Source organism: Arvicanthis niloticus, chromosome 11 (assembly GCF_011762505.2).
Source record: "Arvicanthis niloticus isolate mArvNil1 chromosome 11, mArvNil1.pat.X, whole genome shotgun sequence".
In the NCBI taxonomy this organism is placed as follows: domain Eukaryota; kingdom Metazoa; phylum Chordata; class Mammalia; order Rodentia; family Muridae; genus Arvicanthis; species Arvicanthis niloticus.
In genome coordinates, this window is record NC_047668.1 from 34,733,669 (window position 1) to 34,746,594 (window position 12,926).

Sequence of the window (12,926 nt, forward strand, 5' to 3'; positions counted from 1 at the left end):
AACATCAAAACAATTGTTTTTTAAGGGCTTGTCATAAATGGTGATTTTAAGGGTTTTGTTTTGTTTTAGTATAGAGTTTATTTAGGGCATAGGGAGGGGAATTAAGAGGGTAGAAGAGGCAGAGAGAGGGAGAGAGTAGAGAAGTAGAGGCCTGCCGTGAGCACTTGGGGAAAGAGGGGGAAAGGGTGAAGGGACGGAGGGATCAGGAGATGAAGAGAGAGCAAGAGCTGATTTTAAGATATTTAAACAAGGCTTACCACTAGACCAGCACCTGAGGGGGGAGGGGGGGCGATTCCCTGAATCTCTCACTTAAAAGATTTGGAATTCTGGTATGTAAAAAGAAGAAAACAATTGCAGCCTTCTACATTTTACATGTGAAGAATCTGGTAGCTAATGTGTAAATGAATAACTATTTAAAATTCTTTCTAAAACCAGCCAAGTGGATCAAAGGTGGAGCCGCTTGCAGAGTAGTATTGATGACCTGAATTTGATTCCCAGAACCTGTGTAAAGATGCAAAGAGAAAACCAACTCCAATGAGTTTTCCTCTGACCTCTACACATATGCTATAGCGTATACAGTGCCCTTACACACACACACACAATACACATTGTACATAGCTGCACATACACTGTCCTTACACACACACACAAATACACATTGTTCATAGCTATAATTTCTATAGCATATACAGTGCCCTTACACAAACACACAATACACATTGTACATAGCTGCATATACAGTACCCTTACACACACACACAATACACATTGTACATAGCTGCACATACAGTGCCCTTATACACAAACACACAATACACATTGTACATAGCTGCACATACAGTGCCCTTACACACAAATACACACAATACACATTGTACATAGCTATAATTTTTTATTTTAATTTAAAATATTATAGGATAGTAACTAGGTTTTAATATTAAAACTAAATTTTATAGCTTTTCATGGTATTTTTATGGCTCGATGTTGCTAGCAGCTTTTATTAATGAAGAATGTAGATGACAAGAAGTCTCTGGGTGAAATAAAAGTTCAGTAATAAAATATTACTGAATGTCAAAACTAGGAAGACTATGGAGAATTGTCTAAAACTTTACTTCAAGCTGTTTGAGACCATGAATCAATTTTAACTTGAGCATTGTGCTGCTATTTTTTCTTGGTCATATTCTGCGTTCTCACTTTTTAGTTTATCCAGTTTTAAAGATAAGTTTTTTCAGTTGAAGTAAATATGGAAGTAAAGTCATCGTTCTGGCATTTGTACATTAACGCTGAAGTGAATGAACACCAGTACAGTAGCTTGATTTGAATGAGGTGGAGTGTGGGAAATGAGCATGGAAGAGCAGATCCCAACCTTCTGTGCTAAGTTCAGCCTGCATTTTTCTTCCTGCTTCTTATGATTAGATGTTTATGTGATAAGGTTTTTTTTAAAGCATTGACTTAAATGTGGGAGATTTGTTTTCTGGGGGGTTGTTTTGTGCTGGGAATTGAATGTAAAACCTCATGTATGCTAGGCAGGCACTACCACTAAGCAAATAACTCCAACCCTGAAACGTAGTCTATATTCTGCACTTACTTACTTTTAACATGTACTGTTCCCAATATAATTGTATCCTATAGCACTGTGTTTGTGTTAACAATAAAGGGAGTAAGAGCTGAGCTGTAACCCCACAGTGCTGCTGGTAGGAATTCTTTTCAGAAACCTCTGAAACCTTTTCAGAACAGGAATTCTTGACTGTGCCACCAAACAAAAAAAAAAAAAAAAGCAAGAAAAGAAAAGGGGGGGGAAAGGAATTTGAAGGACTTAGTATGAAGCAGAATTGGAGTTTATTATTTTTGTGCTGGAGTCTCATGTAGTCACAGGAAGCTTCAGGTAAGAAACCGTCTCCAAAAAAAGAGAAAGTGAGCAAGAGCTGAGGAAGGCATGACATCCACCTTTGGCCTCCAACACCACAGATACTCAGACACACATGCAGAAGGTTTAAAGATCTTCCCGTAGACGTAAGCATAGACATTTCTAATAGACACAATACAAAAGACGTCAAACCCAAGAGAGCATGAACTGCTCAAAAGTCATGATTAAGGATCTTAGCAACAGCCACAGCAGCCGTGGAAAGGACTCCAGACCTTCTGAAATCACGGTTTTCAGTAAATGAAATCAGAGTGGTTCCAGAGTGCATTGACTGGTAAGATACAAACAAAACAAAGGCTGCACAAGAGTTTAGGTCAGGTCTTCTACCATAAAATTAGAAGTTTTATGAGAGTCCGAGAAAAAACAAACAATGTTTACAGCTTGTAGAGAGGAAAGGCCATAGTACTCAGATACAGTCAGGCTTTAAGCATGGTTCACTGTCATTTTATAATAATTTAAAATTTTCTAATAAAGTAATATCATGTGGGCAATCATCACAGCAAATTTTGTTAACTTTAGTAGAATTCTTGACTCTCAGTAGGCATGAGACTTCTACCAGACTCCTAGAGGCTTCTTTGCTTTTCTAAGTCACTCTAGTTTTTTCCTTTCTTTCTATCCTGACCTACTTTGTGTTATATTCCTGAGATTTGCAAAGACTGAAAATATGTATATTTTAAGTGTATTCACATACGTTGGAAACCTGGAAGTATTTGCAGTTCCCTTTTAGATTCTTAGTCTTCATAAAAGAATGCCAAAGCTGTTTTTAAAGGACAATCCTATTCATTTGAAATAAAAAACAGCCAAAGGTATGGAGAACAGGAAGAGCATAAAGTGTCCAATAACACTGCCTTGTTCAGAAATGGAGGTCTACCAGCAGTCCCGGTAGGGGACAGGCATTCAGAGAAAGCCCAATATCAGCAGAAAGCATGCTTAGGCTTTTGGCCATCCACCAAAGAAAAACAAAGACAGGTGTTAGACTTTTTTTGAATTAGAACACAGAAAACCAAACAAGCTTACTACTGCCACACGGCAGACGAAGCTCCTTCAAGAAGCACTGTTGGGCCTAACACGAGGTTTAATCTCCATTCCACCTCCACCCTTCAGTCAGGTACACAGGTGGAGGGTGAGAACCGAACAGGCCCTAGAGAGATTTACATACTAATGAGGTACCTGAAGGCCAGAGGTGGAGCTGATTAAACATTCCTCCCCAGCCCCTCCCCCCTTCCCCCCTCCCCTTTTAACTCAGGTCAATCCTGGGTTTAGGGGGGTATGCATCCAGATCCATCCACGATCCGCCATGTGAATAAACCAGTTTTGGAAACCCAAGGGCTTCCTCGTGTGTTGGGACCGTGCCGCTATGAGGAACTGTGAGGAGCCGGGGAGAGGCTTTTAGTTAATGAGCAGCCCGGCCCAACTTCCAGCTGGAGGAACTCAGAGCATTCCCAGCTGACTACCCACAGCATGGCCGGAGGAACCCTGGGATCCCCAAGCCTTTTTTTTCCCCACAAAGCACCATCTTGGAATGTATAAGTGCTGCATCTTATTAGTGGAATAATTATCCCTCCCACCTTTTTAACATGTCTCCAAGTAAATCAGACTTCCTGGGTGGTGGACTCTTGGACAGCTTAAGGACGGAGATGATAGTATGTAATGTTATCTTTGGCTCAGATGGGGATGTCAGGTCTCCACGCTGAGCAGGTATATTACAGGAATTGACCAGAAAGCCTAAGGAGAGGCAGATGTTAGGTTTTTCTTCCTAGTGTCACCAGGGAAACCAGAGGTGGAATGCAAAGTTAACCAACCATGAGGGAGTCCACCCGCAATGGTTTTGTAGAGTGAAAAATGATAAAGGCCATTTTATGAAATATGTGTAGATTTTTCGCCTTACAGAACTCGGAACTGAAAATAAGATTTCAGGCCTTCACATTCCAGGTGAAGGACACTTGCTGGATTACATTCCCCAAGCCTCGCCCAAGGCAGGAAGGCATTCCTGACTACAGATAAAGATGCTACCACCTAGGTGGGGCTATAACCCTATAGCCGGAAAAAGTAAAGATAGTAATCTGAAATGGCAGGATAGGACACAATAGCATGGTGAAAACCACATTTTTGAGACGAATGAGTGTGCAGAGTGATCTCACATGACTCTAGATTCTCTGAAATGTTCCACTGTTCTTGGTTACCCCTCCCTTGGTCTTCCCAGTGCTATGTTCAAAATTTGTAAAACAACCAATCATGTGTAAGCATGTGAAAATGCAACCATTCATGTGTAAGCGCGAATGCCTTCCTCCCCCCCCACCCCACCCCATGCTATAAAAGACCCTTTAACCCACCACACGGGGTCAAAAACCCTGCTCTTGGAGCTAAAGAGCTTGTCGATTTTGACCGCCGGCTCCTCCCCTAATAAACCTCTGCTGATTGCATCCAGGTATGGATTCTTGTGGTTTTTTGGGGGTGGCTGCAATGTCTTAAGACTTGAGGAAGGGTCTCCGGAGTTTGGAGCTCTTCAGTTTCTAGGGCCTATCTAGTTACCTAACGGAATATGGTTAGGTAAAGGAGTGTACTCGTGCAGTTCCCAAACAGCTCCCTGAAGTTGCCCGGTCCTACCGATGGACAAGGAAAACAGCACTCAAAACGCATGCTGCCATCTCAAGAACAAAATGCTCCACAACCCCCAGGCCTGGGCCTTAACTTAAACTTCGTTTAATTCGGGGCAGGGAGCCAGGTTGCCACCATAGAGCACCTGGCTGGATTTGACCCAAGGGCCTGGCTCCCGTCATCAGGCATCAGCCGCATCAGGGCCGCCCTTTGGGGGTCCCGAGCCCGCGTGCTGGAGCCTCGGTCACCTCATGACGCGCACTAGGAAACAACAGCCGTGGGAAGCGCGGTCGCGCCAGTGTGACCTCAGCCGGGCCCGGCGCGCGCCCGGCGGCGTGTGACGTGCGCGCGCAGGCGGGCGGCGGGGCACGCGGAGCGATCGGCGGCGGGTAAGCCTGACGGGCGGCGGGCGGCCCCGCTGACCACGCGGTTGGTGGCTCGGGCCGCGGCTTCGGGCCGCCCGGGCCGCCTCGGGGGCCGGGGGAGAGCCTGCGGGGCCGACTGGCGCACTACCTTGTCACCCAGGGTTAGGCGAACTCCCAGCAGGCCCCACGCTGTGTGTCTGGCTGTTCACCCATGTTTCTCTGAAATTGAAATCTTTCTCTGTATAGGTGTGAAGAAAAAAAAAAAAACCATGACAATCCAATGGGCGGCGGTTGCCAGCTTTCTTTATGCTGAAATAGGACTCATTTTAATCTTCTGTCTGCCCTTTATTCCTCCTCAGAGGTAGGAAACCTTCAGATCCTTCACAGTACCAAATGTTTGATTAGCTTCTTCAGGCTGCAGCTTGTAATGCTTTTCATAAGGTTAGAAAGTTTTGAGCGGGCCTGCGGGCTGGCTCAGCAGGTAAAGGGCGTTTGCAACCAAGGAAGAGAATTTCAGTTCGATACCCGGAAGGGGAACTGACTCAACAAAGTTGTCTTCTGGCCTCCACACCTCCACACTTCCACACTGGGACGCCCAGAAACGCACATGCACGCACATGAACACACGATATACATACATACACATGATATACATACATACATACATACAGACAGACATACAAACAAAACAATAAATGGATAATTAAGGTTGAGAGCCAATTATATAAAAGGCAGTCTTTAAAAATGAAACTCAAATTTGCTGTCTGGTAACCATTAAAATACTACTTTATATAAAGATTGAATATGTGTGCAAATAGATTTTTCACCTTTTTTAAAAGAACCTAGTCGTTTTGGTCTTGATTACAGGTATAATAAAGCCGAGGTTATGCCTGGGACACCTGAGCTGTCTTTATTTCTCACTCTCCCCCACCCCTCCTAAAAGGGTGAGTGCATAAATGTTAAATTGGGACAATAGAGTGGACTGGCTCAGGGTCCAAGCAGTCTTTCAAAAACTTAAAACTCCTCATCTGCTTGGATTTCAACTCATCTCTATCCTTGTCTTCATACCAGCGACTTTTCTTCCCTTACAAGAAGTAGTAAGTCATACTGTAGGAAGGGGTGTACCAAGTTATTTCCACCAGCCCATGGGTTCTATCACATGTTTAAGGCCAGAGACGCTGTATTCCATAACTTAAGTCACCTAACTGGTCTGTGTCAGACTCCAGATAAGATCAGTAGCTTGCAGTGAGACAATGCTCTCCTTGATCCTTCTACCTCAGATTTCAAAAGCAGACGTGTTTTGCTCTTTGATATTACTTGTGACAGAGTCTTACATATTCAAAAAGTCATTTTTTATGCACAACGGATTTATAAATAAGACTTAATGATTTTTTTTTTTTTTTTTTTTTTTTTTTTGGTTTTTTCGAGACAAAGTTTCTCTGGGTAACCCTGGCTGTCTTGGAACTCACTCTGTAGACCTGACTGACCTCAAACTCAAGGCTTAATGATTTGAAATTAAAAAAAAAAAAAGTCATCAGAAGGATTTACAGACGACTGTCTTTGTTCTTGTCATTTACGGTTTTCCGATCCTGATCTAGCAGCTATTAGATGAAAGTGTGAATAGGTACACATGATACATGAATATTCTCATGTAAGAACATGTGATACATATGCACAGGAATCATCTGTGCCCCATGTCTTTAACCACAGTTTGGATGTCAACCATAACCTTCAGAGTATTTAGTCTGTCTAGTCTTTTCTCCTGCATTGAGGTGGTTGAAGGTACATACATGCTCGGAATAATGGTTTTTATTTGACTTCGTGTTATTGTGTCATCTTCGGAACTTACCTTCTCTGGTCAGTTTTCCTGGTAATAGCTGTGTGGACTTCATGTGGTTCTGTGGTAATTAGACGAGACAGTACACGTGTTCCAACCGATAATACATCAACTCAATAAACCATAGCCACTGTCTGCTCTTAAATTCAGTCTACTGCAGACGCCTAGATGGCCCTCCTAGAAGGTTGTTACATTCCCTCTTTTATTGACTCTTGAAGAGGTAAACACATTTACATTTGGACCTACATCAAGCTATTACCATTTATATTCTTTTTTTTTTTAATGTTTGTAATGTTAAATTTAAACAGTGCCCACAAAAATACTTTGAATGTGATCATCAAGGCAAAAAGAACTGATTCACCTCTGTCTTCTCCCCTTCGACATGAAGTTATTATTGATAGTTCCTTTCAAAATGTATTAATAATTTGTCATATCTTAAAGTGACAATTTCAGTTGTGTTTGTGAAGTATATTCACATGCTAATTACCTTGATACCTCTTTTTGACCCAATGTATTACAAATTTAAAATACGTAAGTTCAACGTTTGATACCTTTTCAGTTACAGGATGGATTACTTAGCCACTTTTAACTCATCATTTCTTGTGTCTGTGGCCTCGCTTATGCCGCTCTGTCTAGACTGTTTGCTCATCTCATTTCCTCTGTGTTCAGACTTTGACCTAAGTAATGGATAAATTACATGAGCATTTATATGCATAAACATTTATGTATAAAAGTTTGGTTTTTTTGGTTTTTGGGTTTTTTTGCATATATGCCATGTCTCAGTCATTTTAGATTCCTTTTTGGTTAAAGAAAGAAATTATTTTCCTTAGTGTAGATGATAGAAGCACACCACATAAAAGTAAACTTGCAGAAGCAAACATGGTCGTGCATGTTATACCTGCAGCACTTCGCAGGCTGAAGCAAGAGGATTGCAACTTCAGAGGCAACTTTGGCAACCTCCATGCCAGCAGAGGCTTCACAGCAAGACACTGTGTCTACTAAACAGAGAATGGGGTGTTCCTAATTGTTAGATCAAAAAACTTCCATCATTTCTGAGACTGTTCTCTAGCTAGGGAAAAAGAAGTAGCTTTCATCCAAAATGTGACAGTTTAAGAATTTCCTTTTGGGCTGGTAAGATAGTTCAATTGGTAAAATGCTTGCCATGCAAGATAGGGAGCCTTGGTTTGACCCCTAAAATCTGTGAGGAAAAGTCAGGGGTGCTGCAGAGGTTAATAATCCCAGTGCTGGTGAGCAAAAGACACTTAGAGCTCACTGGCCAGTCAGCCTGCACTAATCAGTGAGGCCCGGGATCCCAGGGAGACAGTGTCTCTAAGCAAGGTGGAAAGGCTGGGCTCCTAAGGGGCACCACCTCAGACTGACCTCTACCCTTCTCACTGTGGAGTCTACAGGTGTACGTGTATGTGCACAGACAATGCCTACATTTCTTTTTAAGGTTTTGCTCATCGTGAAAAATAACTTTTACTTTAAAAGGTATTTTCAGTCAGGCCATAGTGGCACATACCTTTAATCTCACCACTCTGAATGCAGAGGCGGGCCTAACTCTGAGTTTGTGGCCACCCTGGTCTAGAGTTCCAGAACAGCCAGGCTACACAGAGAAACCCTGTATCGAAAAACCAAAACCAAAAAAAAAAAAAAAAAAAAAAAAAAAAGTTATTTTCACTTTAGAATATTTAAACCATCAAATAATTATTTTTTATTTCATGAGTCATTATGTCATGAAAGAGGATGAACAACTTTTAAAATTAAATGTCTTTAAAATTGCCACATTATTATCAAAATATTATTTCAGTATTTTAAAACATTTTAAGACCTGCTCTTGGCTTGTTGTTTGGTTGTTTGCTCATCTAATCTAATTGTATCGCTTTACAGATGGCAGAAGATTTTTTCATTTAGTGTCTGGGGTAAGATTGCAAGCTTTTGGAACAAAGCTTTTCTTACCATTATAATACTACTGATTGTTCTGTTTCTAGGTAAGTACTAGCTACAGTCCTCCTTTGAATCCAGTTCTTTTCAGTAAATTATCTGGGATCTGGGTTTTGATTGGTTAGGTTGATGTTATTAATATATTGAAAGACTATTTTATATATTGATATTAAGGTAATTATGGCTATTTTAATACATATTTGGTACTATTTTATATACAAAACTTTCAGGTGCAGTGATTCTTAGCCTCTTTTAGGTTACTGTAAAGTTTAAATGCAATAACAAGCCGGGCGGTGGTGGTGGTGCACACCTTTAATCCCAGCACTTGGGAGGCAGAGACAGGGGGATTTCTGAGTTCGAGGCTAGCCTGGTCTACAGAGTGAGTTCCAGGACAGCCAGGGCTATACAGAGAAACCCTGTCTCGAGAAACCAAAATAAAATAAAATAAAATAAAATAAATGCAATAACAAGTGGCCTTCTTTCAAGTTTGCAGATGATTGACAGTTATAGTATCTGTTATAGTGTTGTCCTGGGCACCCAGGGCCTTGGCTTGTATGCAACAAACGAATGGAATAATAGACTCTTAAGAGATTCTTAGGCAAGTGTGAGTCTTCACTGAAACCTGATTAAAAGCAACAGCTTTAGTGGCTACTGCCCATTTTTTAATATTAAATAATTATTAGGTAATATTGGTAAATTTTTGCTTTAGTTGTGATAGCAGTATTGTATAGCATCTTTATGGGTCAGAAGCCTATATTTGTAGATACAGTTTTATTGAACTGTCACCATTCTTGCTGTTGGATATGGTTTGTCTTAGTTAGGGTTTTGTTGCTGTGAAGAGACACTATGACCAAGGCAACTCTTAGAAAGGGCCATGTTTAGCTTTGGTCCATTATCATCATGGTGGGAAGCATGGCATCATCAGGCAGACATGGTGCTGGAGAAGGAGTCAACAGTTTAATATCTTGATCCGAAGGCAGCAGAAGGAGACTTGTGTGCCGCACATACTAGGTGTAGCTTGAACATGGGAGACCTTAAAACCTACCCCCCACAGTGCCACACTTCTTCCAGCAAGGCCACGCTTCCTAATAGTGCTACTCCCTATGGGCCAAGCATTCAAACACATGAGTTTCTGGGTACCATACCTATTCAAACACCACATGGTCTATGCCTGTTTCCATGGACAGCTCTAGAGTTTAATATTGCAGCTGGTAAGACATCCATTACCTTTTTGCCTAAAACATTTGTTGTCTATCTCTTGGATTAAAAAGAAGAAAGTTACTAATAGTTTTTATATAGGAATATGTCTGAGAAAATGCATGTTCAAATACTTAGGGGAAAATATCAATGAGACTTTGGATTGAAAAAGCAAATATGACAAATTCTTCAAAATTTGAATTCATGTGGTAATATTATAGATGTGTACTGGACAGATTGAGCATCCCTAACTAAAAATTCTAACTTTAAAAATTTGAATCTAAAGAATTGAAAACATGTTTGCACAAGCATGCTGGCACAGGTGGAAAATTTCATCCCTCACTTTGTGTGATAGATTAAAGTCCAAATCCAAGAACAGCAGAGACATTGTCTGAAATTAACTACAGGCTTTCATCTATAAAGTATGTATAAAATATAAGTGGATTTCATGTTTACATTTGAGTAGTAATATTTAAAACATAGAGATTTCAAAATTCTTAACAGTAGCGTAAGCAACCTAAATCAAAGCATGTCTGATAATAAGCATTTTGCAGAAAGTATACAGCCTGGATGAGTTTTTCAGCAGGTTAAAAATGTTCATGGCAATGATACTTCACACAGTAAAAGTAGAGCTTTGAGGTTTCCAAAACAGAAATTCCACAAGCCTTCAGAATCACCGTGTTCTTTTAGAAATGACTGAGACCAACACACAGTGACTTGTCTAAGATTACCTACCCACTTCTTGCAAGCACTCCTTGGTACTTTAGCTTTTAATATACATTGCAAAATGTTTTTCCTAGGAACTTCCTCCTCCCTCTCATGGTGTGGGTTAAGTGGGTTTACTGGTACCAACTCTGAACCTTCACCACTGTGTTTGATATTGTTTCATGCAAAAATGTGTCCTGTTCCAAATAGCACCCTTTGAAGAAATACAGTTGATCCTCTTTATAAAAGTGAGAGCACCCACTGTGAAGGAGTATAGAATTGTTAAAAACCAGAAGGGAAGCTAGGTGTGGTGACACTCAAGAGGCAGAAATAAAGCCCAGTAGATAGATCTCTGTGAGTTCAAGGACAGCCAGAGCTGTCTCAAAAACAACAGCAACAGCAAAACAAAACCCCAAGAAGGAAATTGTATCAAGTTTTGAGTGGATTTGTATTTTACTTGAGAATTGTCAATATTTGACATGGTATGTTATTGTTAGTATTGTGCACTGAGTCTCCATCCACATAACAACACAATAAAGTAGTAAAGAAGTAGAGAAAACTGGTCATTACTGAGACACCAACTACCTGAATAACTTTGGAAGGGCATTCTGTCTCTCTTAGTTTGACAAATTATCTGTGAAATAAAAGAATAAGAAATAATCTCAACTCTTTAAAAGGTATCAAAATGTCTACTGAAAGCTATCACTTACCTGTGTAAGAAAAGAGCCATAATGGATTTTTTGGGCTATATTTATTCGAAACCAGCTTACCCTTACTTGAGCAAGAAAGAATAATTCAAAAAAGAAAGAAAAGAAAACAAAGGAAAAGAATTTATAATAAAATAGGAGTTGTTTTAGTGAGGTGCAGGTAAGGAGGAAGCCAGATTCTGAGGAAAGACTAGTACTAGTAATTGAACTACCTTTTCCATCTCTGCATGTCTGCTTAGTTTATTCTTAACTCTATGGAGTCTGGGAACTCGATCTCTAAGGCAGAAAATGTGACCATACAGCTGCCAGATAATCCATGTGCAAAAACTAATTATCCTGCCAGGTGGTGGTGGCACATGCTTTTAATCCCAGTTCTTGGAAGGTAGAAGCAGATGGATCTCTGTGAGTTCGAGGCCAGCTTGACCTACATAGTGAGTTCCAGGACAGCCAGAGCTACACCAAATCTATCTGAAGACTCTATCTGAAAAAACAACACACAAAAAAAAAACTACCTCTGTGTATATTGTAACACCCAGCAAATGAGCTAGTATCCCTAATGGTATTAGAAATAAAGATTTTTCAATCAAAGAAATGGCATACAAATGTGAGGTGATAAAATGGAACCTTATAATTGTAGAGTGCTTTGTTGGGATTTTATTTGGAGTGATAGAAATGTGGCATGATTCAGAGATAGTGCCTGTGAACTATTGTGAAGTAAATGCAGCATAGTCTCATTTAACTAGTCAGTGCAAATAGAAATTTCAATGCAATGAAATAGTTCTGGTCTCAATTATTTAAAGTAATAGTGAGTCTAATATGATGCTGGCACTTTAAGAGAGGTGGGATTGTGTCTGTTCCTGACAGCTAGTTGAATTTTAGTCATGCATAGAAATGGAAAAGGTAGGAGATAATATTTCACAGTAGATCAAGACTTGACAGTGAGATGATAAGTAAGCCCCAGAGGAATGATTTTCAAATGCTATAGTAGTGATTCATAAGATGCTACTACTATCCATTAACACACTTTCATCTTTGAGCATAATACTGTCAGGTACTAAAGAGGGATAGACAGAAGCAAGGCGTATCTAAAGTCCAGTATTTAAAAGGCTGCTAGGTTATTCTACAACTCCTTCTTGTTTAAAAAATTGTTTTCTTAAACACCAAAAGTATCGTCGTCTGTTCTGTAACAGATGCTGTGAGAGAAGTAAGGAAGTATTCGTCCACGAGTGCTGTGGAGAAGGGCTCGGCCAGCAGCATCCCTGGCGCTTACGAGCACACACAGATGAAGCTCTTCAGGTCTCAAAGAAATCTTTACATTTCTGGATTCTCATTATTTTTTTGGCTGTAAGTTAAAAAAAAAAGTACAGTTTTAACACTCATAGAATTCTCTTTTTTGTTTTTTTCCACTTACACTAAGATCTTTTCATTGATATCTTCATAAAAGAATGCAAATGATATACTCAAGTAACAAATCTTAGTTATACTAAAGAAAGCTTGGAATGGAAGATGTGGCCTTTGGAAGGGAAGAGCCCGAATTGGTTGTCCAGTGCCAAATGTTCAGCCCTGAAAATATACATCCAGGTGGCATTATACAGACTGAACAGGTTATATTTGTAACATATATGTATGTAGATGCAATAACAATTAAT

At 40.2% G+C, this 12,926-nt stretch overlaps 1 protein-coding gene across 2 annotated transcripts in view; it reads left to right on the plus strand.

Annotated features, from left to right (window-relative positions):
• Positions 1–4,859: 4,859 nt before the first annotated feature.
• Bcap29 (B cell receptor associated protein 29) overlaps positions 4,860–12,926 on the plus strand; it is a 42,608-nt gene continuing 34,541 nt past the window's right edge. Inside the window, exons 1-4 of one of the 2 annotated variants that reach the window (XM_034514193.2) lie at positions 4,860–4,911; positions 5,134–5,248; positions 8,615–8,715; positions 12,468–12,621. In XM_034514193.2, the coding sequence (XP_034370084.1) occupies positions 5,157–5,248; positions 8,615–8,715; positions 12,468–12,621 (347 nt within the window). In that variant the 5' untranslated portion in view covers positions 4,860–4,911; positions 5,134–5,156. The remainder of the gene's footprint in view (positions 4,912–5,133; positions 5,249–8,614; positions 8,716–12,467; positions 12,622–12,926) is intronic. The other variant, XM_034514194.2, reaches the window with a different exon arrangement.